Here is a 26,483-nt window from a genome sequence, read left to right on the forward strand (position 1 = left end):
TCTCCTCAGTGTCACCTCTGTACATGGATCTTATACAGCCCTAAAGATAGAAATACAAGGCTAAATCAAAGTAAATGACATTATATTATTATGTAAACAATGTCTCTGTGGGACCTGTTCTAATAAAGTGCTCGGTACTGATTGAGTTCAAGCAATAACGTGTTCAAGCGTCCTTGAACCCCAAGTAGCTTTGATTGGAGGATTTGCACCTTGATTGTTATCTCTGTCAGCGTTTATGTAAAAACCTGTAATTAGCATTGTATGGCACGTTACTCACATGAGATGGAGTGAAATATTAATGTATATTTAACCAGCTTTGCTCTCTAACGGTGCTTCAACACCAACATTGCTACAAGTGCAAAATCTAAATAGATCTATTCATAAAACGTTATTGCTTTAAGTATACTTTTTTAAACAGACAAGTTAAATAATAGATCTGTTTCTGTCAAAATGCAATATCAAAATGACACAAATCACAGCCCAATTATCCATTAAAACCCATTTGACATGATGCTGACAAATGAATGACGTTTCTCAGACTGAAAATCATCTCATCCTGCATCTTAAAGTCTGTTTGACAGTACTCAGCAGATGTTTTATTATTAATGCAAACTTAAAACCTGATGAAACACCTCCTTCTCTGAAAGTTTTCTTGTTACAGTTGGATTCAAACATGTTTTGTTTAGCTTATGCTGCATTCAGTGGTCAAGAAAATGAAGGTCCAGACACAGGGATGACGTCACAGAAGAATTATACATTCCATCTACATGGAAAAGTCACAAGACTTTTACCAGTATTGTGCTGTTGTCCTCTGAGATTGTGAATCAAACCAGTACCAGGAACAACATGTTCTAGTTAGCTTAGCACATAACAGTGCTCATAGCCAAACGCTCAAACAGATCAAGGCTAGGTTAACAGGTCTATGTATCGTATCACGTGTTGTTATCCTGCTATAGTTAAGCAATTTGCCATTATCTGCTGATAAATTATTGGACCGATTATTATCATGTGACCCTGCATGCAGACAACTTCATGCTAGCATCAGACAGCAGCGCTGTTGCGGACATGGTTGGACAAAGAAGTATGTTGCTATGTCGCAGTTTAAAAAGAAGGTAAAATTCTATGATATTGCATTAATATTTCTGGGTTCCTGCCTTTGTCTTATACCATACCAGAATCTCCATTAACGAGAACTAGCAACACACTTTAATAAAAAGAAGTATTTACATTTTAGCTTATTACTAATACATCCCATCATGTCAGATGGTGTATAAAAAATAGAGCTGTTCAATAAAACAGTATATCTGATATTTTTTCAACACTCAATTTTGATTCCAGATATTAACTAATAAACTAAATACAGAGAAGACTATTTCAACTCAAATTATGCCATATTTATTTTTGATAAAGAATCTGCCCTCACTTTTTCAATCATAGTAATAACTTTAACTTTATTAATCACTGTAGTAAAATTCTTCTCTGCATTTTACCCAGGGAGTATACAGTAAGTGGGCTGTCAATTGCAGGTGCCCGGGAAGCAGTTGAATTGGGGTTAAGGGACTTGCTCAAGAGTGATGGAGGGGGTGAGATTCAAACCGGTGACCCTCAGATTACAAGCATGCCTTCTTAACGACTAGGCCACCACTCTGCCCCAATAAAGTTTTCCTTACAGATAGATAGAGAGGTTGCACCACATGTAGTGTCAACCTAAGACAATAAATGCAGACATTAAAGGAAAACAGAAGAAAAATAATAACCCTAAAAAGGTTGCCGATGTCAACCGATATGTAATTAATATCGGTGGTTATTACGGTTCGAGGAGACTGTGAAGTGCCCTACAGACGTACCACCTTTGGCCAGACTGTTCTTTCAGTCAGGGGCTGTAACATCTGGAATAGTATCCCTCTCACTGAGAGAATTACTACACGTTTAACACATTCAGGACTCAATTAAAAAAAACTGGATAAAACAATGTGCTTATTAGACCTTACAGATCTCCTGGTGCATGACTGAGCCAAGTGTCAGGATCCTCTAAACAGGTGTTGCTTTGTAAATAATAACTGTACATATTTATCCTCATAATGTCTTCTGTTTGAACTGTATGACCTGCCCTTGCACTAAAATCACTAATCTATTGTGCAAATCACAAAAAAAACATTCAAATAATGGCTTGGATTTATAAAGCGCTTTTTTCAAGGAGACTCAAACCATAATTAATTCACACCAGTCACTCACACAGTCATACCACAGTGGTGGTAAGCTACAATGTAGCCACCGCTGCCCTGGGGCATGCTGACAGAAGCGTGGCTGCCATTTGGCGTCTACGGCCCCTCTAACCACCACCAACATTCATGCACAATTCATACGAGGCAATGTGGGTTAGGTACCTTGCCCAAGTACACAACGACAATGACTTGGTTAGAGCGGGATTCAAACCCCCAACCCTTCAGTTACTCTACGACTGAGCCACGGTCGGATGTTATTAATGTATGAATTATTGAATTGTATGAAAAAAATGCTATGTTATGTAAGTAGCCTCAACTTTTAAAACGTTGCATATGTATTATAGTTGCATTATACACCTTGCCCAGGGATAACAGTTGAAAACTAGCTTTGCAGCTAATCCTGACGCATTTACAGAAATGTTCATTAATGTGCACTGTCCCTGTCAAATGAAATAATAAATAAAAAATTCAAAAAATATCAGTGGGCAAATAACATTACCCATCTCTAATGTCAAGGGTTGTCAGTATTTAGCAAGGAGTTGTGTTTGTCCTACTTTGCAAAAGTTTCATTTTATTTATATATATATATATATAGGTTAGGGGGTTGCAAATAGTTTGCCAATAAGTAGACGTATCAGTCTGGATTTTGTTTAATGTACATATTATTCATAGAACTATATTGTAAGCACCAACATTTTATTTGTACTTCAAAACACAACTAAATTAAGCCCTAATGTCAAATTACACTTAAATCTGTACTAAAAAGAAGGTTTTCTGCTTAAATAGAGTACATGTAACGTGAACTGTTGATAGCTACTTTGATAGTGACCAAAATGTAAATAAAAAGAAGAAAAATGTGCAGAAAGTCTCTCTGTCTTAGTTTGCTGAGGTGTAATAGTCTGTGGAACCCACTGAGCAATGAGGAGTCTTTGTCTTAACAGCATGAAATGAGAAAATCAATCCCCTGTTTTTGCTGCAGCCTTAAAGTAATCCCAAGGTTTACAAAAACAAAATATAGAATCAGTTTAGCCTCATCACTGTTTTCCCAAGTGACAAACTGGAGTTTGGAGGATTACTCACCACCTTGCTGCAATTGATGAATTTCAATCATTTAAGTCTATTACTGTCACAAACACACAACATATTCAAACAAGTGTGATTCTGCTTCATGTTGATGATAATTTAATCTGCCATGCATTGTCAGTATGGAGTTCATCCCATTTGATTTTTCCATTTACATGTTCTGTTGATAAATATCAAAGACACAAAGGAGAAGGATTAGGAATCTATTTAAATTATAAACTGAATTTAAAGGTCCCATGTCATGATATTTTTCACCCATCTCCATTTGTTTTAAGAAACCCCAAAAACATAGTTTTTCGGGTTTGTTTTAGCTATTTTTGTCTCCTATTGTCAGAAGAATGATAAAATGGCCTCTACAGCAGGGGTTCTCAACTGGTCTCAACCTAGGGCCTACATTTTGCCACGGTCATTAATTCGCAACCCACTTTTTTTTTTTTTTTTTTTTTTTTTTTTTTTTAGAATTCAACCAAAGAAATTTATTTTTTTAAAAAATAGCTGTTGAAAACACATATTTCATCTTTTTAAAACATAAATCTATAAATTTTCCTGTGCAACATGTATTTCACAGCATGCCTGTCAAAAGAAAAGTTTCTTTCAAAATAAAAGAATAGTCCAAATTGAGAGACATTAAGTATTCACTTATTTTTGACCAGCTGTTCGTGACCCACCCAGTACAGGTCCGCGACCCACATTTGGGTCCCGACCTAGCAGTTGAGAATCGCTGCTCTAAAGCATAAAATAATTCTGTGAAAATAAATTACAATAAAATATAGTATTTTAATGAGCAAAAGTACCGACATTTTTTGGTGAATGTATCCAAAATAAAAATTGCCTAAAAATTTACTTGGAACATTGACCGATTATTTTTAAATCAATTGTTAAATCTTTCTGAGATCCCCCTGTAATGTGCTCCTGTATCCGTGTTTTGGAACCACTGATCTATTTTATATAGTAGATAGACTATATTATAGACTGTATAAAATGTTATAGTATATAGCAGAGGCCCAACAGTTGTGTTCTGAGAAGTTCCAGAACAAAACAAAAGAAAAAAATATTTTGTTATTTCTAGTTTTCTTCTAAAAGAGGATAAAAAATTTTGTTACACACAATATTTGATATTTACATATTAGTTTTGATCGACACAACAATATTATCTACAAAATATGGATCACAGTATATTGAACCAAACCAGTTATAACTCATTTACTGTAGAGGCTGGCGATGGGTTGACCATAGTTGTGGTTGGAGATGGTAATTCTAAACATTGGTTTTGAGGGCGGACAGAAAGTAAAAGATGCTCCTCAGAGGTCACAATACAGAGAGGGTCATAAATTTTGGAGACAGGTTGATCTGGACAAGGAAAGGTGGGGCCTGTGCTGTAATGGCTCATAAATGTCAGAGCCTCCTTGCAGCCTTCAATGAGCGATTGTTAATCTGAGCCTTAGAAACTCAGGCCTCGAGTGAGATTGACAAACAGCAGAGGAAACATTTACGCAGGAAGAATGGCTTGTTTAGATGCCCCGCCTTCCTTCCCACTCTTGGATGTGATTAATCAGGTTGTTTGCATGTTTGATGGAGAGTCGAACAGAGGGTGAGTTCTTGGAAAGGAAACAGAACCGCGATAACAGCTCTGCTGCTGTGATTCATCAGGGGTTACAAATCCACTGAAAGGAGCAATCATTTGAATGTAACAGGCCTTGATTGCAATAATGTTGCCCGCAGCAACTATTACCTTTAATGACTATTATTACTGCTGTCATAAAATGGAGAGAGAAATCCTAATGATATTATCCAAATGTACCTTACAGGTTTTCAACTTGAAAACCTGCTAATTCTTTTAATTTACGCATGAAAAAGCAGACCACATGATCTGTAATCTTTTCATTTCTTATGAGTGTGGAAGCGAGGCTTCAAACCAGCTTTAACACCTGTATACTTTCAACTTTTCATACTCTGTAATTTTCTTTTATTACAGTGAAATATAAAAAGGAGAATACACACCTGCACACGATTCAAACAAAGATTAACAGCTAATTATCTGTTTAAAAGTAACTACACGAATAAGATGCCCTGAGATCTTTTCTTACCATTTACCCCACTATAAAAAGCACAGTCAGTCAGTGAGGTTACATGCACGCAGCTATCCAGCTAAGCTCAAAAGTCGAATAAGGACTGTGCGACTTGTCTGAATATACATGCAGGAGAGAAAGTGAAATAATTTACTAGCCCAGAATAACCCTGCCTTGATATCCTTTACAAACCCAATGACCCAAAGAGGAAGCTAAGTTACAAACATGCACTCATTGCTCCATTGTCTATTATCCGGACAGTCGAATTCCAGCCAAGCTAGGCTTTTTACATCCATTTAAAAAACAAGTTATTAACTGTCTAAGTCACATGTGTCAAATTCAAGGCCCTGGGGCCAAATCTGGCCCTTTTGATCATCTAATTTAGCCCACAGGAAAAAGTAAAAATGACAAAGCAAACAATTACCAAATATTTAAGTTATAGCTATCTCTGTCCCTTCAAATACACATTAAATAAAATGACAATGTTTGCGGGGGCTTGTGTGCCTATATCACACAACTACAGTCTTATTTTATTGCAAATTGTTTCTGAATTCCAGATTTTTCCCCACAAAACTCTTCTAATATACAAAATAAATTGGACAAAAAAAACAAGGATTTTTGAAGTGTTGATCTTGCAGGAACTGATATCCGTCACCTATTGCTTGGATATTGCCGGCGCCTTTCAAACTGTATTAATCAGTCATACAAGGAAGTGAAAGCTAGGGCACATTAGTGTTAAAATTGCACTTTATTTATTATTTATTGACCTCAAACTGCACTGTATTTGGCCGCTGGGCATAAATTGAGTTTGACACCCCTGGTCTCAGTCATTTATTTGGTTTTCTCGTGCTGAATTTAACCACACTCACTGTGTGTGTTTGTGTGTATCGTGGATGGGCTGATTGTGCTTTAAAAAATAGGACTTACTTTTAGAGACTCTGAAGACTTTCCTCCTAACACCGCCTCCACCAGAACCACTGCAACCATCCTCATCATCACAGTCCCCGCTGTAACCACCTTCTGCATCTCCACTTCCTGTTTCAATCTGGTCCAGTGATCCCAGTTTAGGAATGGATTTCCCTTGCAACAGCTAATTGTCCGTGGACAAAAAGAGAGAAAAGATAAAACATTACCACAGTGTAAATTGTTTCACTCTGAGTTCATGTGCCCGTTATTCGAGAGGCACCTGCCTCATTACAGTAAATACTGTATATACATTTTTACACAGGAAATTGTCAAAGTAACCTTAATAAACAGCTGATTGAGGAAAATAGATCTTAGCACGACTGTAATCCCACCTGACTGCATTGGCCTGCAGAGCTAAACAATGTGCTGCATTGCTGTGCAGCAGAATCTCAATCAAACACGTGGTGAAGTCAACACTGGGGAAATGCATGCGCTAATTGGCTCATTTAAATTCATTGTGCATCACTGGAAACAAGAGAGAGTGCTTTGTGTTGATTAGAAAGGTAGTGTCTATGCTAATTAGTTACTTCTGTGTGAAGAGGAGAGAAAGGTGTCAGGATTGCTGTCGTTGCCTGGGCACTGAGCAGCAGGATCACGTCTGAGCCCGTCAATTAAATCCTCTGATAAAGGCAGATTAGTTAGAAAAAAAGGAAGCATTGTGAATTTGAGAAAGTTTTTCAACAACGAGTGCAAATTACATTGTGATGATGCCGGAAGTATTTAAAGGGGCAGTATTATGAAAAAAATCTCTTTATAATGGTTTTGCTACAGTGATATACATTCCTTTGGTGTCATTCAGAGGGTCAAAGTTGAAAAAGTTCCGTTTCCTCCCTCCCTTGCTATTTCACAATTTGTAAAAAAGTCAGCTCCAAATGGGCAAGTTGGATTTTTCACGCTTTGTGACATCATAACGCGGAAATTCCTCCTGACAATCCTGGCTCCTCCTATCCTACATAAGAATTTGAGCTCCTCCCTCTCAAACTACCTCACAGGTAAATCAAACATGGCGAAGGCAGGTTGGTATCACAGTTAATATAAAAGTTCACATTTTTACGTTCAGTATATAGATAAACCGAAGTGCAGCTTGAGCGCTCACAATCAGTTTCACTTGCGATGCAGTGGTCAGACAAAACAGTGGACTATTGTTTTAAATTGACTATTTCTGTGGTCAGAAGAGGTGAGGAGGAAAACAAAGCAACTGCAAATGTTTCACGCCTACTCATGCATATGCATGAAGGCCCAAAAAACGGCCTGTTTTTAGGAGCGCTATGAAAGTGACTTTTCAGAAGGCTAAAATTACAGAAAACAGGCAAGTTTGGGAAAATAAACCTAAAATACAATATTGTTGGGGTTCTTGGAACAATTGCAAATGGGTGAAAAATAACATAATACTGGAGCTTTAATACACATTATGTAAAACTATAGTGAATAACGGTTCCTCTGGTGCCTGCTCTAATTCTGGGTCTGTGTTCTGAAATAATTTGAACGCAGGGCGGACCACTGCTCAGCAGGTCACTAAGTTACATTCAAAATATTTCAGTTGTGAATAAAGAGTTAAAATCTTTATTGTGCATGGCAATCACTGTAAAAGCAGCTTTGCAGCTCCGTTATCTTTAAATGTTAAAGAATCACTAGAGAGTTAATTTGTCTTTTGTACTCTCAAGTAAAACTTGCCGCCTTTTCATTCGAAGCACTTTAGAGGAACCAAGTCCATTGAGAAATTAAATAACATTACATTAAGGAAAGAGGAAAAATCTGCATAAAACAATCTTGAAGAAAAAAAAAACACAATCCTACATTTCCAATCGTTCCCATTAAAAAAAAAACCTTTGGATTTCACTCGACCAGATAAGGAAAGGACTAGTGTATAGTCTTTGAGTATATTTGGACTAAATTGAAAGAAGAAAGTAGAATTGAAAGCAATATACTAAATGGACCTTCACACACCACGAGAAAACAGAGCAAAAATATGAAATTAAACTATTCTTCTATTGGCTTTATAATGCTCAACTTTGTTGTCACTTATTTACCTTTTATGAACTAAATTTACTTGACTCTGTTGAAAACATTTCATGCATTTTTCATTTTTCCTTAGTTTATGACATTTCACAGCAAAACAATGCATTCTAAATGATAGGAAATATCAAGCCTGTCAACTATGATAAGTATCAGTGGATTCCTAGTTTTAGTGGAAGGTCTGCTTATCGTCTGATATGTAAAAGCTCCTCTGCCCCGTCTCTGCTCAGAGAGGTTTTCAGATCATATTTCTGCATGACATTAGGTTCTGTCTGATACTAACTTGGTCACATGGGTTTTATATTTACAGTAAACAGTGGTTATGCCTCTTTAGCTGATGCTTTGCTGTGCAACAATTCACCAACAACTGCTTATGCTTAGCGTGCTGCTGGGGGTTTATGTTTATTCAGGATTCTACAGTCAATTAAGAGACATTGTTGTGTAAATTGTAAATGTATAAAAGCCACAGAAATGTCAAGGCAAAAATAAAAAAGATTGATGATAGTATTGGCCATTATTTGCCATAAATTGTAATATCAGTTGACATCAGTATCGATTTTTGCACAGATATCAAAAAACAGACGTGCTGTTGTTTGAGACAGCCTAATAAAAGCAAATATGGGCCTTTTACCATGACTCAAGTTGAAAAATTTTTTTTTTTTGTACAAAAGACATTTATTTGAGGAATACATTCAGGGGGGGCATCACATTAAAAGCAGACGTAACTTATTATTTCTATGGAGCTATATACTGTATCATGTGACCTAAAAGGTCTTTATGTATACAGTAGTCCCTCACTATATCGTGTCTGTGTTTTGTGGATTTTTTTTACAGTGCAATTTTGGATCAATTTTTTTACAGTGTATATGAACGCGCATTGTGTTCTGTGTCCTGATTGGCTGATGCTGCGTTCACCCACCAGCGACACATCCAACTCGGTGAGTTTCACTACCTGCTGAAGCAAGGAGCTGCGCTCCTTTTTCTCCTCTCATAAACATAAACCACCAGTGAAAAAAGCCGGTGTGCTGTGCTAGCTCAGTGCTACAGAGATAACTTTTACCTGCTACTACCACCTCCTCGCTGATTCTCCTCCACGCCTATTCCTTCCTAGTCCGGTCCTGGTTATAAAGGCCATGTCATACAGCTCCAGGTGGTCACACACAGCTTCTACTCTATGCTTGAATGGGTGAACAGACCGGTGTCCGTGTTGATGGCCTGACGTCATCGTCAACAAAGATTCTGAATGCGTTCGGCATCAATGTCTGATCGCTAGCAGTGTGACTCTGAGGTGCTGTATGTTTGAAAACAGATTTATGTTTTAAAATCTATGAAAGTTTGAACTTTGAGAGTGTTTAAACAAGAGAGAAATGTTCATTCATGTCTGAGAAAAGTAGTGATAAAAAAGCATCACTACCTTTCCCAGTCACTACAGTGGAAAAGCTTTACCATGCAGCCCTACAGAGTAAAGGTCCCTGAATGCACCATGCTAGAATTCCATGTCTTCAGCTGTGCACCTATATTTTAAAGCATTTTGCAGAATATATAGAATCTGCCCATGGTTGCTAGACATTTGCAAACAACTGTAGATAACTGATCTAAGATAACTCTTGGCTGAGGCAAACCTTATTGTCAGAGACATATGTTGCATTATTAATAAATGTATTACACATTTCTCTGGATTTAACTATGGCCAATCTTTGATGTTAATGAAAATTGTAACACTTCTCTCCATCTGTTGGTTTAAATATCTAATTAGAAGCAATAACTCAAAACTAGCTGAACTCTGAGTTTGAAAGGAGGAAAAGTAGCACAACAAAAAATGACGACATTGCAGCGACACAAAAAACCATATGTTCCTATTTCTCCGCTCATCCATTAAAGGTTATTTTGTGGTAAACAATATACAATGGTAAAGGGCGGTTTTTAAGGATTCAAATTTTAAGCAAATGTAATTACCATGTCTTATTTGGGGCAAATATCGTTGTGTTTCAAAAGGAATGCGCTAGACAGACATAAATAAATTTAAATATATACAAATTGTGTTTTTTTAACAAGGATAAAACTGTCAAAATGACTCAATAATCAAGATTTCTAAAGCAGTCAATTTCTGTTGGATCAATCATTTTTAAGGCACTTTCATGCTGTGATAAATGTTTGTTTTGTGACTGTAGCTTCTAAAAGCAAGTCCTATTGGAGCATGAAAACAATTTTTAATGCAATACATCAGAAATGTCGGTTCCACAGAGAAAGAAATTCTTTCCGTCACTGTATGGCCATCTGTGATTATGGCTTCTGCAGTGAGATAAAACCTTGGATACCACCAATAGTGCTCTGTTTTATCGAGCAATTTGGAAGAATTGCCTCTGCACATGGTTATTATAACACAGAGGAAAAGTTCACGACTTCTAATAGAACGGGGAGCAGCCAGATAGACTGTGTCCAATTGGATTCTAGTAATAAAGAACGGCAAAACTAACAAAGAGGTTAATAACAGTCTATCACACTGCATGGGGGTTTCCAGGGTTACAACTGTAAAGATACTGAAAGAAACCCCAGATATGGTAGCAAACACAAAACCCTAGTACACTATACAGTATATCCCTTATTGTATGTTAGGCTTCCCATTTCATCAATTCATGCTAATCAACCTCAAAGCCAAGTTAGAAAATTGGGTGCAGAGAGAATGCGTCCCCACCATAACCACAATAGGCATCACCAGATAATACAAGGCAAGATAAATCCTGGCAATCCCTGCGATAGACTGGTGTACTATCCAGAATGGTTTACTTACACTGCCTACACCCAGTCTGCTGGGATAGGCTCCAGCATTAATTGCAACCCTGTAGGAAAAAGCACGCATAGAAGACGAAACGAGATAAATCCTGCTTTATGTGCCTAATTTTGACAGTACCATCAGCACTCAGCCAACCAGAGACAGTCTTCCCTGTCCACCTTAATAACTGCTTGTTTTTTTTTTTGGTTTTTTTTTTTAGCCTGTGTGAATGAGAGCCCTGGAGCTACAAATAAAGACCGCTGCTTTGGGTGAACACGAAGCCTTTTTATATTGATGGCAGCCACACACAAACCCTTCTTCACCGTATCCTTTCATGCAGTACCCACACACCCTCCATGCATGGTCTGCCCCTAGTAGTAACACATGTAACATTCTGGGTAACACTACATCCCCCTTACTGAAGTTAGGTTGACCCTTCTCAGCTGTTAAACACACAAGACACATTTAGAATATCAAATTGTCTCAGTTCACATTGGTCCCCTAACTATATTAGGGCAAATAAAACTTGTTTCCATTTTAGCAAACCCATACCATTTTTTATTTTTTTATTTTTAACAATTATTACATGAACAATATAACATTCTTATGCAAAACATCCCATATTGCATTTTTAAAGCAATTGTGAGAACGTAAACTCAGCATATCAGAAACATTCATGGATAACTTTTACAAATGTATCTTTTCTGGTTTTATCACCTCCCTACCAGGCCTAGTTCGGACAACACCTTGTTGTGCTATAGGCTTAGAAACAGCCTCTGTAGGAATGGTCATCTCATTAGACTGAGTCAGCTGTAGTTCAGTCTGAGTCTCTGACATGGGTATAGGCACAAGATGACTGCGGTTCCTTCTGATTGTCCCATGTGGTCCACTGATGACATAGGACCGTGGGGTTTGGTGGACTGGTGGATAAGCTTCTGGAAGCATTGGCAAGGTGGTAAGGAGTCTACACCCCATAAGAAGCTGTGCTGGGCCGTAGCCGTTTTCCAGCGCTGTGGGCCTGTAAGCCTTCTTGAGCAGGTCCTTAAGCATCCTGACAGCTCTCTCCGCCTCGCCGTTGCTTTGGGGGTATCTGGGACTACTGGTGACATGCTCGAAACAGTATTTCTTTGCAAAGTGTTCCATTTCCTGACATGAAAACTGCGGACCATTGTCTGATCAGCGTCACTGGTATCCCATGACGTGCAAACATTGACTTCAAATGCACAATTACATTGGCAGAGCAAGTTGGGCTGAGCTGGGCAATCTCTACGTACCGAGAGAAGTCTATTAGTAACAGGTAGCTTTTATCTTTCAGAGTGAACAAATCAGCCCCCAACTTCTGCCATGGCCTTTCTGGTAGATCTGTAGGCATTAAAGGCTCTCTCACATTGACTCTTACTTGTACGCACTGTCTGCATTTGAGAACAAGTTCACTGATCTGGTTGCTTAAACCCGTGACTTGGGAGCAGACGCTGTCGGACTGCAGCTGCTCTTGAAGATCGGCCAGGTATTTGCTGCTCGCAGGAAGACCCTCTAGCACAGACTCAACATAAATATTAGTGTTCTCCATAACATCAGTGTCACACTGTTTGTGAGCGGTAAACGTGAGAACGTGTCAGCTGTGGTGAGACTTTTGCGAGGGATGTGCTTTATATGGTATGCGTACCTCATTAGGCGCATGTGAAATTGCTGAATCCTTGGTGGAAGTGCATCCAAAGCTTGTCCTCCCAGAAGACTCACTCGTGGTTTGTGGTCAGTTTCAAGTTCAAAGTGCAGGCCAAGAATAAAGTCATTAAACCTCTCGCATGCCCAGGTGAGAGCATGCGCTTCCTTTTTTTTTAGCTGTGCGTAGCGCTGCTCTGTCAGTGTCAGTGATCGGGAAGCGTAAGCAACTGGTGACCACACATATCCCTCCTGCTGTAGCATGACCGCCCCCAGCCCAAATGAAGGGGCATCTGCAGAGATCTTCTGTGGTTTGTTCGGGTCATAGAGCTGTAGCACGGGAGCAGAGGACAATTCTTGTTTGAGGTTGTAAAACGCCTCATGTTGATCTTGCCCCAATACCATATGTTCTTGGTTGCAAGCAAGTCTCTCAATGGTTTGTCTTTTTCCAACAGGTTCGGAAAAAACTTCCCAAGTTGGTTCACCGTTCCAAGAAATTCCTCCTGCTGAGACCATAAATCCAAGGAATTTTACTTTTCTTTTACCAAACACATTTTGACATATTTAATGTAACACCTGCTTTCTCCGCTCGCTCCAGGACGGCATGCAGTATTTTGTCATGCTGCTCCATGGTGGATCCCCAGACCAGGATATCGTCCATGTAACAGACGACTCCCTCGAGACCCGCTGAAACCTCCATCACCATCATATTTTGGAAATGTTCAGGTGCACTGGAAATACCAAATGGCAAACGGTTGAAGTGGTATCTGCCAAATGGCGTAATGAAAATGGTGAGGGGGGCCGAGTTGTTGGACAGTGGTATTTGCCGAAAGCCCATGTTGGCGCCGAGCTTTGAAAGGTACTGAGCGCCTGTAACCATGCCTAGCGTTTGCTCCACAGAGGGGAGGATGCATCTTTCAAGACACACTGACTCGTTTAAGGGTGCCATGTCCACACAGATACGCACATTTTCTTTGTCCTTTTTGGGAGCCACAACCATGCCATAGCACCAATCTGTTGGCTCCTCGACACGACTAATAACTCCCAACCTTTGCATCCTCTCCAGCTCCTCTTTGACTTTGCCCATGAGCGGTGGCACACGCCTTGGCACCTTGAGTGAAAAGGGCTTTGCATCAGGTTTTAATTTTATCTGTATGGCTTCTGAATGAGCCCAAGATGATTGCATAACCTGGGATACACTTTACTCACTGTCTCTTGGTCTATACTATAAACTCTGGCGATTAGTTTCAGTCTCACAGAAGCCGATCTACTTAGTAGTGCCACATGTAAGTTCCTGACTACATAGATTTTCTCAATCGTGCTTCTGTCGCCATGTATAAGAGTCTCTGTGGTAGACCCTAACACATGCAGGGCAGATCCATCTGGGCCATAAAGTGGTTTTTGTGCTTTCTCCAACTGTTGATTTTTCTTTTGCAGTTTTCAAACGTCTGTTCAGAAATAGCTGTGACATCCTCCCCGGAATCTAGCTTGAAAGTCACTGTTTTCTCTCACAGTAATGACTGCTAGCCATGGTTCTTCTCCAAAATCTACTTCACCCCGAAAAAGTCCATCTGCATTTTCAGCGACCTCATTCACAGTCGGGTTGGACCTACAGACCCTACCATAGTGCCTACGTTTCCCACAGTTATGGCATTCTGCATTTTTACTTCTGCATTTGTACTGGTGCATGAGCTGGTGCTTTGCCACCCTTGGAACATGTCTTACAGTCCTGTTTTGTCAGTTCAGGCATTTGGGACCTGAACTGTTTTTGTTCTTTGTTTTTGAACCTGTTCAGTTTGGCTTTTCTGACATGAACTGTATCCATAGCTGCTTTTCCGGCACTAGATTCACATATTGAGTCAGTCTGTTGTCGTTTTATTTCCTCAGATTGTCTAGCCATTGTGATGGCTTTAGTCAAGGCAAATTCATTTGTACAGCGCATTTTATACAGAAGGCAACTCAATGTGCTTTACATGAACATTCAACTGTTTAAAATCATCAGTAAAATCAATTAAAATCATCAGTAAAATCAATTCAAATCATCAACAAACACATTACATCAACAACATGATCAAAAATCTCCCTCTCAATCATATGCTGTAGAGAAAAAAAGTGCCTTTAACTTTGATTTAAAAATGATCACATGTGATGCTGATTTCAGCTCTGCTGGCAGTTTGTTCCACTTCTTTACAGCATAACAACTAAACGCAGCATCACCAAGTTTACTGTGAACTCTGGGCTCCACTATCTGACCTGTGTCCATAGATCTGAGAGACCTGCTGGGTTCATACCTGACTTACATGTCACTGATCTATTCTGGACCAAACCCATACACAGATTTATACACCAGTAGCAGAACTATAAAGTCTATTCTGAGGCTGACTGGGAGCCAGTGTAAAGACTTTTAAACTGGAGTAATGTGTTCTGACCTCTTTGTTCTGGTTAAGACCCGAGCTGCAGCGTTCTGAACCAGCTGTAGCTGTTTGATGCTCTTTTGGGGGATTCCTGTCAGAAGACCATTACAATAGTCCAGTCTGCTGGAGATAAAAGCATGGACCAGTTTCTCCTGATCTTTCTGAGTCAATAAACCTTTCACTCTGGAGATGTTTTTTAGGTGGTAGAAGGCTGTTTTTGTGATAGATTTGATCTGACTGCGGAATGTAAGATCTGAGTCAATCAGAACACCAAGGTTTTTTACTTGGTCTTTAGCTTTTAAAGATCGAGACTCAAAATACTTGCTGACAGAAGTCCTCTTTTCCTTGTTAGACAATCACCTCTATCTTGTCATGATTTAGTTGAAGGAAGTTTTCACTCATCCAGCAGTTTACTTTTTCTAAGCGGTCACACGACACCTCTATGGGACTCTATCTTTAGCCAGTGTAAGATTTTTGTCAAGCTGCATTCTTTCTGACAGTGACAAATCTTTCAGATCCACTACAATCCTATATCTCAGTAGGTCTTCATGAAGTGCACCATACTCGCAGTTTCCTGCTAGTGCATAGAGTGCTGTTATAAATGTGTCCACTGGTTCTGATGGCTGTTGCACTCTCTTGTTAAATTTAGCCTGTTCATAAATCACATTCTTTCTTGGAACAAAATGTCTATCAAAAGCTGTTTTAATGGCCTAGTATTGCTGGCGCTGCACACTTGTTAGTTCGAGCCCTCTTAGCACGTCGTCAGCCTCATTTCCCATGTAATTGTAGCATTTACGTCGTAATATGTGGTGTAATTTTAATTACCAGTAGTAATTTTTTTTTAGACTTTTAGTAGTATTGGACTAGGGTTTCAGAAGATAGATTCAACTCAAGGAGGGAATGGACAATAAATAAGGCAATATTAGACAGTGGTTTAGTTCATAATATATATTGACAATATTTACACACCCAGAAAACCATCAATTACACACAATATTTACAGCTGCAGTATTTTAAGTGCACTCAGGTTTTAGTTTTTTTTTATGAGTATAGTGCCGTTGTGGTTCCACTTCCAATGCTTGGAACCTTCCACGAGTTCATCAAAGTAGCCGGTGGTATCTCACCACCAGAAGAGAGTTTCTACAGCCTCAAAGTAGTCCATAAAAGCCAGCAGCTTTTAGTTCACTCCTAATACGCTTCCACATGTCCGAAAGCAGCGTGAATGAGGAGGGAAGAACAAGGCTGCAACAGCCTCCTACCAGATCACTTGAGTTGTGGACTGGATCCTTCAGTTCCGGGCAGTAATCTTTTAAGCTCACCATCAGTTGGTACCCATACCAGGGAAACCTGGCCAATTCCTTTTCAAACCTCAAGCGCAGCAGGATTAAATGGCTCCTATCCCTGAGGTGGGTGATGTCTGTTGCAGCAGCTCCGTGTGTGTGTCCCTTCTGCAGAGTGTGAAGAATTCTTAGCAGCAATGCCAAAACTGTCTTTGAGTCTTGATCTTAGAGCTTGCACATACTGAGTGTGAGTTTTGTGCTGGATTTCACGCAATGGCAGACCACACGCTAGGTCAACAGGTAAACGAGGTGTTCTGCCAAACATGAGTTCATAGGGGGTAAAACCTGGAACCTCGTTCTTGGTGTAATTGGAGGCATGAACCAATGGCTTGACATATTGTTTCCATTGTGACTTTTGTTTATTTTTTAGAGTCCCCAGCATACTCAGCAAGGTCCTATTAAATCGCTCCACTGGATTCCCTCTTGGATGGTAAGGGGAAGTACGACTCTTCTAAATGCCAGCGACTTCACACAGTTCTTTTATTAATTTTGATTCAAAGTCTTGTCCTTGATCAGTGTGAATTTGCTCTGGAATTCCGTAGTAGATTTAGATTTTCGGCGCACACAACATCCACAGGTTTTAACTTTCTGCTCCACGTCCAGAGCCATTTTGGGCCAATAAAATCTTGTACGGACAAGATCGAGTGTATGTTCAATCCCCATGTGGCCCATGTCGTCGTGGAGGCTTCTCAGGACAACTGGTCGGAGTTCTGCTGGAAGAACGACTTGATACGAGGTGCATTCATTGTCCCTCCTTCGCCGATACAAAACTCCATCCACTAACTCCAGTTTGGACCATTCTCTAAGTAAGAATGGAAGTTCAGGCAACTCAGCTCTTGCAGTTGGTGGACTTTTTCTCCCGTCTTAAGAAGATGCATTACCTCTCGGATGCACGGGTCAGCATATTGCTTCTCTTTAATATTGAGAGGAGGAACGACTGGCAGCAGTGGACTCTCTTCACAGCTGTATTTCTCTGGAATGGCCTCAGCTTCGATTGTCAGGGACTCAACAAGGGTGATACCAATCTGGCTGGGATCCGCCGGCTTAAGTGCTCTGACGAGGTAACTTTTGCGGATTGCATCCACAACATCTTCTGGAATCATCTCAGTGTCAGCTGTATGCTGGGAAATTAACTCTTCAATAATCTCATGATCTTCAGGTGGTACGTCTCTGGAACATGCATGCGGGTGTCGAGAGAGCGCGTCAGCATCAACATTCTGCTTTCCAACCCGGTACAGTAGTTTGAATGAAAATGTTGATAAAGCCACCAACCAGTGATATCCTGCAGCATCCAATTTAGCAGAAGTAAGAATGTAGGTCAGCGGGTTGCTGTCAGTAACCACTGTAAACTCTGCGCCATACAAATAATCTTGAAATTTTTCAACCACACTCCATGTGAGTGCCAGAAATTCAAGTTTATGGGCTGGATATAGGCTCTCACTTTGTGATAGCCCCTGGCGAGCATAAGCTATAACTCGCAGCTTTCCTTCTTGCTCTTGGTACAAAGCAGCTCCTAATCCAGTCACACTAGCCTCTGTGTGGAGAATGTACGACTGGGATCGATCAGCAAACCCAAGGACTGGAGCAGTGGTAAGTCTCTCTATCAGAGTTTCAAATGCAACCTGGCAACTGGGACTCCATCGTTCCCCAAATGGCTGACTTGGGCTGTAACTTGGCTTTTTGGTCCCAAATGTCTTTGGCTTGCGTGCAGGCGAATATCCTCTTGTTAAGTCATTTAATGGTTTAGCAATCTTGGAATAATCTTTATAAAATCTTTATAATATCCAGCAAACCCCAAAAAAGACCGTAGTTCTTTAAGTTTTTGTGGAATTGGCCAGGATTTATTGGCATCGATCTTTTCTGGATGTTTCCACTCCTCTTTCTGACACGATGTGACCGAGATACCGGACAGAAGTTTGGAAATATTTGCATTTTTCAGATGAAAGTTTTAAACCATAATTCTTTAAACAATCTAGTACTCTGAGCAATCTCCTCTCATGCTCCTCCAGAGAATCTGAGAAGATGATGAGGTCATCAATAAACACCAACACTTCTAGCAGATGAAGATCTCCCATACATCTCTCCATTAAACGCTGGAAAGTACTGGGCGCATTTGTCACCCCTTGAGGCATTCTGTTAAATTCCCAGAACCCTAGGGGGGTAACAAAAGCAGCAATTTGATAATAGCCAGATTTGAGATCGAGCACAGAGAACCATCTTGAACCAGTGAGGGCTGAAAAAGACTCTTCTAAACTGGGCAAAAGATAAGCATCCTTTATTATTTGAAGATTTAGTTTACGATAGTCGATACATAGCCTCACATCACCATTTTTCTTTCTCACCACTACAATTGGAAATGAGAATGGAGAGTTGGATTCCTTTATGGCACCAGCCTCCAGAAGCTCACGGAGATGTTGACGTACAGCTTCGATATCTTGAGGATGGATCGGCCGGGCACGTTGTTTGAATGGCGTAGGATCATGTAAATCGATAGTATGTTTGACTTGGCTGGTACATCCAAAGTCAAGATCATGTTGGGAGAAAACCTCAGGCATGGCACTTAGTTTCTGGGTGACCCTCTCCTTCCACTCAGGCGATATTGGAGACTCACCAAAATTGAAGTTCACTGTGGCTTGAGACTTCTCCATATGAAGGCTTGTCACACTATGTTCAGATAGAATGCATTGGTAGGTTTCAAGTTCTGCTATCAGACTGAAAGGTGAAATAAAAGCATCATGTTCTGAATCATTGGTTATGACCACTGGAACTTTATAAGGGCTACGAGCTGGGAGTGTAATTAAACAGCTATTGACACATAATCCGCCAGGTAGTGCTGAAGCAGGATGGTGTAACAGAACAGACTGACTCAGTGTGTGCGGGAGATTTTTTGTTGAACCCTGAAGGACGAGTGTGCAGCTGGCCGGAATTTGCACAGGGACTTTACTCGGTAGTCTCACCACCCAACCATGGCCAGTGCCTTCCTGTTGATGTGTCAGTTGCAATGTTTTTAACACAGCTCAATAACCATGTCTGCAGGGAATGTTGAATGATCACTGCTCTGATATTGCTCATACAAGGGTTCAAGCGTATTCATTCCAATCAACACAGTAGAGGACGAATCAGGTCGTGAATCTGGAACTACCAAGGCCAATGTAGAAACATCAATATAATTTCCTACAAAATCTTTTGGAAACTTTATTGTAATTTCAATATAACATAGGTAAGGGATAGCGTGACCTGCAGCTCCCTCAACTTGTAAAAGATCATTCAGATGATGGATCGGTTGGTCTTGAAGATAATGATTATAAAAAGACACAGGTATAGTTGTTACTTGGGATCCAGTGTCTAAAAGACAATGACAGTTAAAACCCAAAATTTCAACTTCAGCTGAGCATTTTGACTCTACCAAACCTTGAGGCAATTTGGCTGGTACCTCAGGCCTGGGGTAGCATAACTCGGCATTGCAAACAGTCTCTCTTGAAATAGCGGGACAGTATAGGTCCGGTCCAGTTCCAGTTTGTCCCTCAACAGGAACTGAATTTAGTTTAACTGTTTGAATTTAGTATTTTGTTTTTGCCATTTTTGTTTCTTCTCATTGAATTGCTTTAGTTTCAAACTCACTAATGCGGTGTTTGGCTCATTGTCACATCGTGGTTTAATATGGCCATCTTCCCCACAGCGAAAACAAAACCCAAGTATTGGACTTGAGGTGCTCATGGCCTTTGGTTTCCCACGCGAAGTCGTGGTTTGGGTCATGCTTGGCGGATTGGAGGGTTGACCATATAAGTGACTGGCAGTGAGAGCATCTAGCTGCTTCTGCATAGCAACCATTTGCTGGGTCAGCTGCTTGGTCAGCGGCGAAAATGACGCAAACATCCCATTCTCGTTTTCTGCAGATGCACAATGAGCTTGAGCAGTAACTTTTTGTTTTGTGGAGTCCAAGTGCTGTTTCATTCACTGACTTTTGACAGCTTCTCTATCTTCTTCGGTTCTAAGAAGAAACAACAGCTCAGCAAATGCTGGAGGATTGTTTTTCTTTTGTTTAAGCTGGAGTTCTGAAATTAAAATATTATCCACACAACCCCGGCAAAATTGATTTAACAAATGCTTGGATAAATCACGTTCTAGAACTCCCCCCCTTTTCAGTGCAAGGCTTAATGCTACATGTAGCCGCTGAAGATAGATTGATGGTCTTTCATCTCTGTCTTGATAGGTGTCCATAAATTTCACATACAGCTCCTCCCCATCCTGCACTGTACCATATGCAGAATCTAGCTGTTCAACAAGACTTTTGGCAGACTGGTTGAGACCCAAATATTCTGGAGAATTCATGGATGAGTTTACTGAACTGCTGTCAGTTGTATGCACTGAATACAACTTTTTAATAATAACAGGTGACTTAAATATTCATGTAGACAATAACATGGACAATACTGCCAAAGAACTGTATGCTTTAATGGACACTTTTGGTCTTATACAACATGTGACTGGTCCGACACACACTCAAGGTCACACTTTGGATCTGGTTATCACTAAAGGTGTTATCTCTGCTGTTGATGTAAGAGACTCAGCTCTATCTGATCATTTCTGTGTCTTTTTTGACCTAGAGACTGTAACATCTGTTACCCCTACTTCTGTGTGTTTAAAGAAAAGGTACATAAATGACAACACAAGTGCATAGTTCATGGAAGCCATAGCAATGACACCAACATTGAGTGGTGAGACAGTTGATGATCTTTTGGATGAGTTTAATACAAAAGTCTGTAATGTCATAGATGTTGTGGCTCCAATCAAAACTAAGAGAAAACGAAATACACAGAAAACACCTTGGAGGAGGACTGAGATAATGCAGAAATTGAAATCCGACTGTAGAAGAGCTGAGGGTAAATGGAGGTCAACAAAACTCCAAATTCATCTAGAACTACACAAAATAAGTCAACGAAAATTCAACGATGGCTTGTTCAAAGCAAGACAGCAATGCTTTTCTGAAATTATTGCCAAAAATGTCAACAACTCTCGCACATTGTTTTACTGTAATTGAAAAGCTCACAACCCCCCCCCCAGATCAGATAGCCCCTGAATTACTGTCAGCTGGAAAATGCAATGAATTTGCTGTATATTTCAATGAAAAAAATACAATCAATAAGGTCAAACATCAGAACAAACCAGCAAAATAACAAAAAGCTTGAACAGCTTCAATCACTGAGGGATGAGTCAACTACAATGTTAGTTTATTACAGTGAACCCAAAAACAGCAGATGAATCCATCAACGTGTTGCCTTGACACAATACCCTCAAACTTGTTTGAAACTGTTGTAAAGTCAATTGTCACTAATTTGTGTCAGATAATTAACTGCTCATTCCAATCAAGCACCGTAACAAAATCCCTGAAAGTAGCTGCTGTGAAACCTCTGTTAAAAAAGAGAACACTGGATGCCTCTATACTGGCTAACTATAGACCAATCAGCAACCTTCCATTCATGGCCAATATCATTGAGAAAGTGGTCTTCAACCAACTGAGTCAATTCTTAACATTCAACAAAATATTTGTTAAATTTCAGTCAGGTTTTCGTTCTCATCACAGCACTGAAACTGCTCTGATCAAAGTGATCAATGACATAAGGTTGAACACTGATTCCGGAAAAGTATCTGTTCTCATTCTATTGGATCTAAGTGCGGCATTTGACACTGTAGATCATACAATTTTGTTGCACAGATTGCAAACATGGGTTGGACTAAATGGAAAAGTAATGCAATGGTTTAAGTCCTACTTGGAGGAGCGAAGTTATTTTGTAAGCATTGGAAACTTTGAATCTGACAGATGACCAATGACCTGTGGGGTTCCTCAGGGCTCTGTTCTTGGACCTCTTCTGTTTAGCCTATATATGCTTCCTTTAGGACAAATTTTACAGAACTGTAAGGTTGATTATCAGAGCTACGCAGATGACACACAACTATATCTATCACTGAACCCAGATGACTATGGTCCCATTGAGGTGTTGTGTGACTGCTTAGAAAAAGTAAACTGCTGGATGAGTGAAAACTTCCTTCAACTAAACCATGACAAGATGGAGGTGATTGTCTTTGGTAACAAAGAAAAGAGGACTGCTGTCAGCAAATATCTTGAGTCTCGATCTTTAAAAGCTAAAGACCAAGTCAAAAACCTTGGTGTTCTGATTGACTAAGATCTTACATTCAGCAGTCAGATCAAATCTATCACAAAAACAGCCTTCTACCACCTAAAGAACATCTCCAGAGTGAAAGGTTTAAAGACTCAGAAAGATCAGGAGAAACTGGTCCATGCTTTTATCTCCAGCAGACTGGACTATTGTAATGGTCTTCTGACAGGAATCCCCCAAAAGAACATCAAACAACTACAGCTGGTTCAGAACGCTGCAGCTCGGGTCTTAACCAGAACAAAGAGGTCAGAGCACATTACTCCAGTTTTAAAGTCTTTACACTGGCTCCCAGTCAGCCTCAGAATAGACTTTAAAGTTCTGGTGCTGGTGTTTAAATCTGTGAATGGGTTTGGTCCAGAATACATCAGTGAGATGTTAGTCAGGTATGAACCCAGCAGGTCTCTCAGATCTATGGACACAGGTCAGATAGTGGAGCCCAGAGCTCACAGTAAACATGGTGATGCTGCTTTTAATTGTTATGCTGCAAAGAAGTGGAACAAACTGCCAGCAGAGCTGAAGTCAGCATCACATGTGAACATTTTTAAATCAAAGTTAAAGGCACTTTTTTTCTCTACTGCGTATGATTGAGAGAGAGATTTTTTGGTCATGTTGTTGATGTAATGCGTTTTTTGATGATTTTAATTGATTTTACTGATGATTTTAATTGATTTTACTGATGATTTTAATTGATTTTACTGATGATTTTAATTGATTTTACTGATGATTTTAATTTGTTTTTACTGATGATTTTACATGTTCTTATTGATTTTAAACAATTGAATGTTTTATCATGTAAAGCACATAGTGTTGCCTTGTGTATGAAATGCGCTATACAAATAAATTTGCCTTGCCTTGCCAAGTGTCTTACGATATCAGCAGCAGGGGGCAGTAAACTATCCAGAATGAGTCGGGACTGCTGAATTTTGGAAAAATTTGACTCAGTTAGAATCTGATCCACCCCACAGCGCCATGTATCATAATCAACTTAATGCAGCGGACATGGAATTTTCCCAGAAAAGGTGCGCAGACGGTGAGATGAACGTTGGTGAATTGCTGCATCCTCACTTTTGACAATATGTTCTACAACATAGCGTTGGATTTCTGGTGGATTTATATCAGTGGCAGTGATAGGATTGGAAAACCTTTGCGCTTTTGGTCTTACAGTGGGTTCAGTAGATTGTGATGATGTTGAAGCAGAAGCCATTTCAGGTAACTCTGAACTTCCTTTGTGATCAGATTCTTCAACTCTTTCAGGGTTTCCAAAATGAAGCTCAGAAAGGGACTCGCTGATTTGGGCCATCACCTGAGTCAACATTTCAGCATAGTTCTTTACACTCATTTTAGCTACACGTTTAGGATCATTTAAATAAGTTTTAGTCGTTAAACTTCCTGCACCCATCATGTAAACTTCAGATAAATTTTTAATGTTGCCAATATTTCCTTCACACGTGGATAAAACGAATGGCAATAACGCCATCATAGCTGAACCAGAGGCATACTCTGCAACCAACATATTGTGGTATTCAGAGCCCGGTGAATCTATTGTAACTACACGGTGAACAGCACCATAACGTTCTAAGAACTCTGTTACTTCCTCATCATCAGCATCAGAGACACCACTAATGAGAAATGAGAACAGCGTTAGATATCTTAATCTCAAGGCTTCCAAAAATGTCCATTTTGAAACTGGTTGAGTTTGAATGTTGTCCAGTGAGGAGAAAAAAAAAAATATATATATATATATTGTGCGTTAAATACTGTACCAAACCCTCCTAGCTAGCTCACCACATTTATGTAGCTTTTACGTCGTAATGTGTGGTGAAATTTTAATTACCAGTAGTAATTTTTTATTTTTTTTAGTTTACTATTTTTATTAAAAAAAAAAAATTGTAAAAAAATACATCAGTTACGTAGAGAAATAAATCTTTGCATGAAAACAAATGTTTACGATGTGTGGTTGTCTTCTTCTCAGTAATGGTAGACTCTGATCTGGTTGTCATGGTCCAGGCCCAGTTGGATCAGAGGGAGCATCATAGCGAGTGAGTAAAGGTATGTTGGTGTCTTTCATCCGTGATTCCAGCCACTTCTTATTGCTTTCGATCAGCCCCTGCAGCCTCTGATCATCCATTCCCACTGGTTTTTGTGAGGACCGAAGGCCATAATGACCAACAGGTGTGTACGATGTGGTCCTTGAGGTGCTGGAACTAATGGATGCTGCTGGGAAAATCTGGCTCCAGCGGCTTTGAATCAGCTGCTCAGAGGCCCTCAGGCTGCTGTTGAAGGATGTGCTGAAGACAGGCGCAGCTGTGGAGATGCCATGGGTTCTCCAGTTCCAGGGCGAGTCTGACAGCATCCCAGCAGATGCTGAGACGCTGCTAGTTCCTGCACTTTGTCTGGGACAATGGGCGGAGCTCCTCCATGTGGGATCCACAGCGCTGCTCAGGTCGGACTGTGTCACGTCAAAGGCTACCCTCCTCTCTGCGCCCAGTCCAGAGAAAAACTCCTGGTGTCTGAGCTCCTCGGTGTAGCCGTTCTGGGCGGCCTGCAGAGCTGCCCGTCTATCCAACTCCTTCTCTAATAACACTTTGCTTTTGTGGATGGAGCTGTCGTGTGAGGAGATGCAGCGCTGGAACTCATCCCTGCTGCTGGGGCTGTCTGGCACAGGAGACCTTGGGGGGTCATCCAGGTCCTCCATGTGTAGCGGTGCGTCTTTCTGACCACTGGAGGGCAGCGTCTCCTCTGTCTTTTTGTTGTGCTCTGATCTGGGCGATACGGTCACCCCAATATTCTGTTTTTCCAGTTCACTGACTCTGCAGCTCAGAAGGTCACAGTGTTCCTGTAGCAGAGCCACCTTGCTCTCCAGTTTCTCCTTGTCCTCCCTGGCTCTGTCCCTCTCCTCTCTCAGCCTCTGCTCTTCCACCCACAACTTACTCCGGTCTTTTCTAGCTGTGACGAGGAGATTCTGGGCGCTAAGCTTCTCCTCTCTCATCCTGATCAGATCCTCCTTCAGCTGCTCTGTCTCTCTGATCAGCTGAGGTAAAGCCTCCATCATCCTGTCTGCTCCATCCTCTTCTTTTACCAGTTCCTGTCTCCTCCTCTTCAGATCTGCAGCCTTATTCTGTAGCAAAACCTCTTGGGTATTAAGCTTCTTGGCTTCCCGCTCCAACTGATCAGATCGATCCTGCAGCTTGGATTCCTCATGAGCGTGTGCCAGCTGAATCTTTTTGATCTGTGAGCTGAACTGCACACGAAGCTTATCCAGCTGAACGGCGTGTGAGGCCTGGAGACGTTCTCTTTCCTCCTGTAGCTCGGAGAACAGGCGCTCCCTCTGATTCGTCTCCTCATCGAGGTACTTCTCTCGGATGTGGTTCATCTCTCTCCTGTGATCGTCCTTTAGCTGCTCCAGCTTACACTCAGGGGAAGGACTATCCAGTTCTTGTAGGGGCGCCAAGCCACCCAGCGGAGATGGTAGCGCTCTCAGTGCTCTCGGGGTTGTAAGTGGCTCTTTCTTCTTCTTTTTCTCTTTTTTTTCCCCTGCAGGGGCCGCCTGCTGGTTACACTCACGCTCCTGTACCACAAGGCGGCGGTAGTGCTCGTCGCACGGGTGATCCCACGTGGACTGGCCCGAGGAGAAGTTAAAATAGTAAATGTCGCCGGTCACATCCTGGCAGGGCTTCCACTCTTGAGGTAAAGGGGCCACGGTGCCCTCTCTGGCCAGCCACAGGAGCTCTGGCTCATTGTCTGGATCAATGCCGA

General features: G+C 40.7%; 1 protein-coding gene across 1 annotated transcript in view; it reads right to left on the reverse strand.

Moving 5' to 3' along the window:
- Positions 1 to 26,483, reverse strand: part of gpc5a (glypican 5a) — a 200,628-nt gene that overhangs the window by 71,076 nt on the left and 103,069 nt on the right. Inside the window, exon 8 of the mRNA XM_028476307.1 lies at positions 6,305 to 6,467. Coding sequence (XP_028332108.1) covers positions 6,305 to 6,467 — 163 coding nt within the window. The remainder of the gene's footprint in view (positions 1 to 6,304; positions 6,468 to 26,483) is intronic.

Source organism: Gouania willdenowi, chromosome 3 (genome assembly GCF_900634775.1).
Source record: "Gouania willdenowi chromosome 3, fGouWil2.1, whole genome shotgun sequence".
Classification (NCBI taxonomy): Eukaryota; Metazoa; Chordata; class Actinopteri; order Blenniiformes; family Gobiesocidae; genus Gouania; species Gouania willdenowi.